Here is a 2,070-nt window from a genome sequence, read left to right on the forward strand (position 1 = left end):
GGTCCAGTGGGCACAAGATCGTGAGCCCAGACCCTCCTGGCCCTGATCTCCAGGCCGTGGGGGCACCAGGGATCCAGGTGAGTACCCACGCCCCATTCTGCCCTGTGGTGGGCCCTCCCGTCTCCTGCTCCAGCCCCGAGGCCTCTGCTCTCTGAGCAGCCCTCTGGTACCCCACCTCAGAGACTATTCTGCTTTAGATATAGAATGTGCCCCAGAAAGCTTGTGTGCTAGCAATGTGGCAAGCATTAAAGGGAGGTGTGGCCAGAGGATGTGGGTCCCTGGGGGCATGGCCTTGAGGACTGCCTCTCTCCTGGCCCCTCCTGCCATGCTGTCTCTATCTATCTGTCATCTATCTATCTATCATCTACTTCTCTCTAGCATCTCTATCTTTCTCTCTCTCTGCTGCTGGCGGCCATGAGAGCAACTTTCCTCTGCCACGCCATGACATTTCTACCTTGGAGCCAGCTGACTATGCACTGACCTCCAAAACCATGAGCCAAATAAACCATTCCTCCTCTGAGTTCTTATTTTTTTGGCGGGGGGTCACACTGGGAATCGAGCCCAGGAATATTCTACTCTGAGCTACATCCCCAGCTTTTTATTTTTTACTTTTTTTTTATTTTTTTAAATAAAGATATTTATTTCATATAAGTGTGTGTGTGTGTGTGTGTGTGTGTGTGTGTGTGTGTTGTGTTGCTGGAGATGGAACCTAGGGGCATCCTACTTCTGAGCTACACCTCCAGCTCATTTTTTTTTTTTAAGATTTAAAGAAGTTTATTAGAAAGATAGAAATACAGAAAATAGAAATACAGCCCCATGCCAAAATGGCATGGGGGGGGTGACTGGAAATGAATACACCCTCCAGCTCAATTTTTTATTCTTTATTTTGAAACAGGGTCTCACTAAGTAGCTGAGGCTGCCTGGGAACCCAGATCCTCCTGTCTCAGCCTCCCAAGCACTGGGTTTACAAGTATGCACCACCATGCCCAGTTTACATAAAATTAATATATTCATTATTAAAGAAAACTCATCCTTGAGTCTATTATTTCAAGTAATTCATACTACCAATGACTTCAACTGATAGGAGACTTCCTGACTCATTTGACTATTTGAGCTTCCACAAGCATGTGGGAAGTTTCTGTAGCCTTTTCTTCATAGGAATTCCAGTTTTTCTGAATTCTTCGCTTTCCTTCGGGTATTCTAGTTTGCACTCTTCCAAAAAGGTTGGATCATTATAGTAAGCAGTTAGACAGTGTTTCAGTGCAGAATTTTCTTTCCAGCATTTTATTAACATAAGGATGTCCAAGTCCTTGCAGCATTTGGTAAAATATTGAACTTGTTCAGAATACCTTTCTCTGGCCTTTTCTCTCATTATTTTCAGGATCAAAACATCTTTTTCAGCCAGGCGTGGTGATGCACACTTGTAATCTCAGCAGGCTGAGATAGGCTCATGGCCAGCCTCAGCTACTTAGTGAGGCCCTTTACAACTCAGTGAGATCCTGTTTCAAAATAAAGAATAAAAAATAGGGCTGGGGGTATAGTTTGGAGATAGAATGGCCCTGGGTCCCATCCCCAGTACTGCAAATAAATAAATAAATAGTCAGAATTAAACTTTTTCTACACTTTTTTTTTTTTTTGTATTGGGCATTGGACCCAGGAACAATCTACCTCCAAGTTATACCCTCAGCCTTTATGTATTTTGAAACAGGGTCTTACTAAGTTGCCGAGGCTGGCCTCAAACCTGTAATTCTCCTGTCTGAGCCTCCCAAGCGCTGGGATTACAGGCATGCACTATACCACGCCCAACTTCTTTCTCCCCTTTTTAATGCAGGCCCAGCAAATGTAAAGTGCTCACATGCAACGGCCTTTGGACAGGTTTGACCTGAAACAACCTCCTTGTTTTGCCAGCGAGGATGTAAGGGCTGTAAAGGGGAAGAAAAAAAAAGAAAGTCTGGCTCTGTAGGGACTGGATGAATGAGCGAGCCCCTCGGGGAGAAGAAGCTCAGAAGGCAGGGGAGCTGCACGGCAGTCACACGTGCCAGGGATGGAGCACGGGCACCTCCATTCTGA

At 45.5% G+C, this 2,070-nt stretch overlaps 1 protein-coding gene across 1 annotated transcript; it reads right to left on the reverse strand.

Annotated features, from left to right (window-relative positions):
- Window positions 1-1,105: 1,105 nt before the first annotated feature.
- LOC308268704 (COX assembly mitochondrial protein homolog) lies at window positions 1,106-1,372 on the reverse strand (the record flags this gene model as incomplete). The annotated part of the gene is made up of 1 exon (XM_080703810.1): window positions 1,106-1,372. The coding sequence occupies one exon, from the start codon at window positions 1,370-1,372 to the stop codon at window positions 1,106-1,108; it is 267 nt and encodes an 88-aa protein (XP_080559936.1).
- Window positions 1,373-2,070: the final 698 nt, after the last annotated feature.

Source organism: Muscardinus avellanarius (genome assembly GCF_963383645.1).
Source record: "Muscardinus avellanarius genome assembly, chromosome: 10".
NCBI lineage: Eukaryota > Metazoa > Chordata > Mammalia > Rodentia > Gliridae > Muscardinus > Muscardinus avellanarius.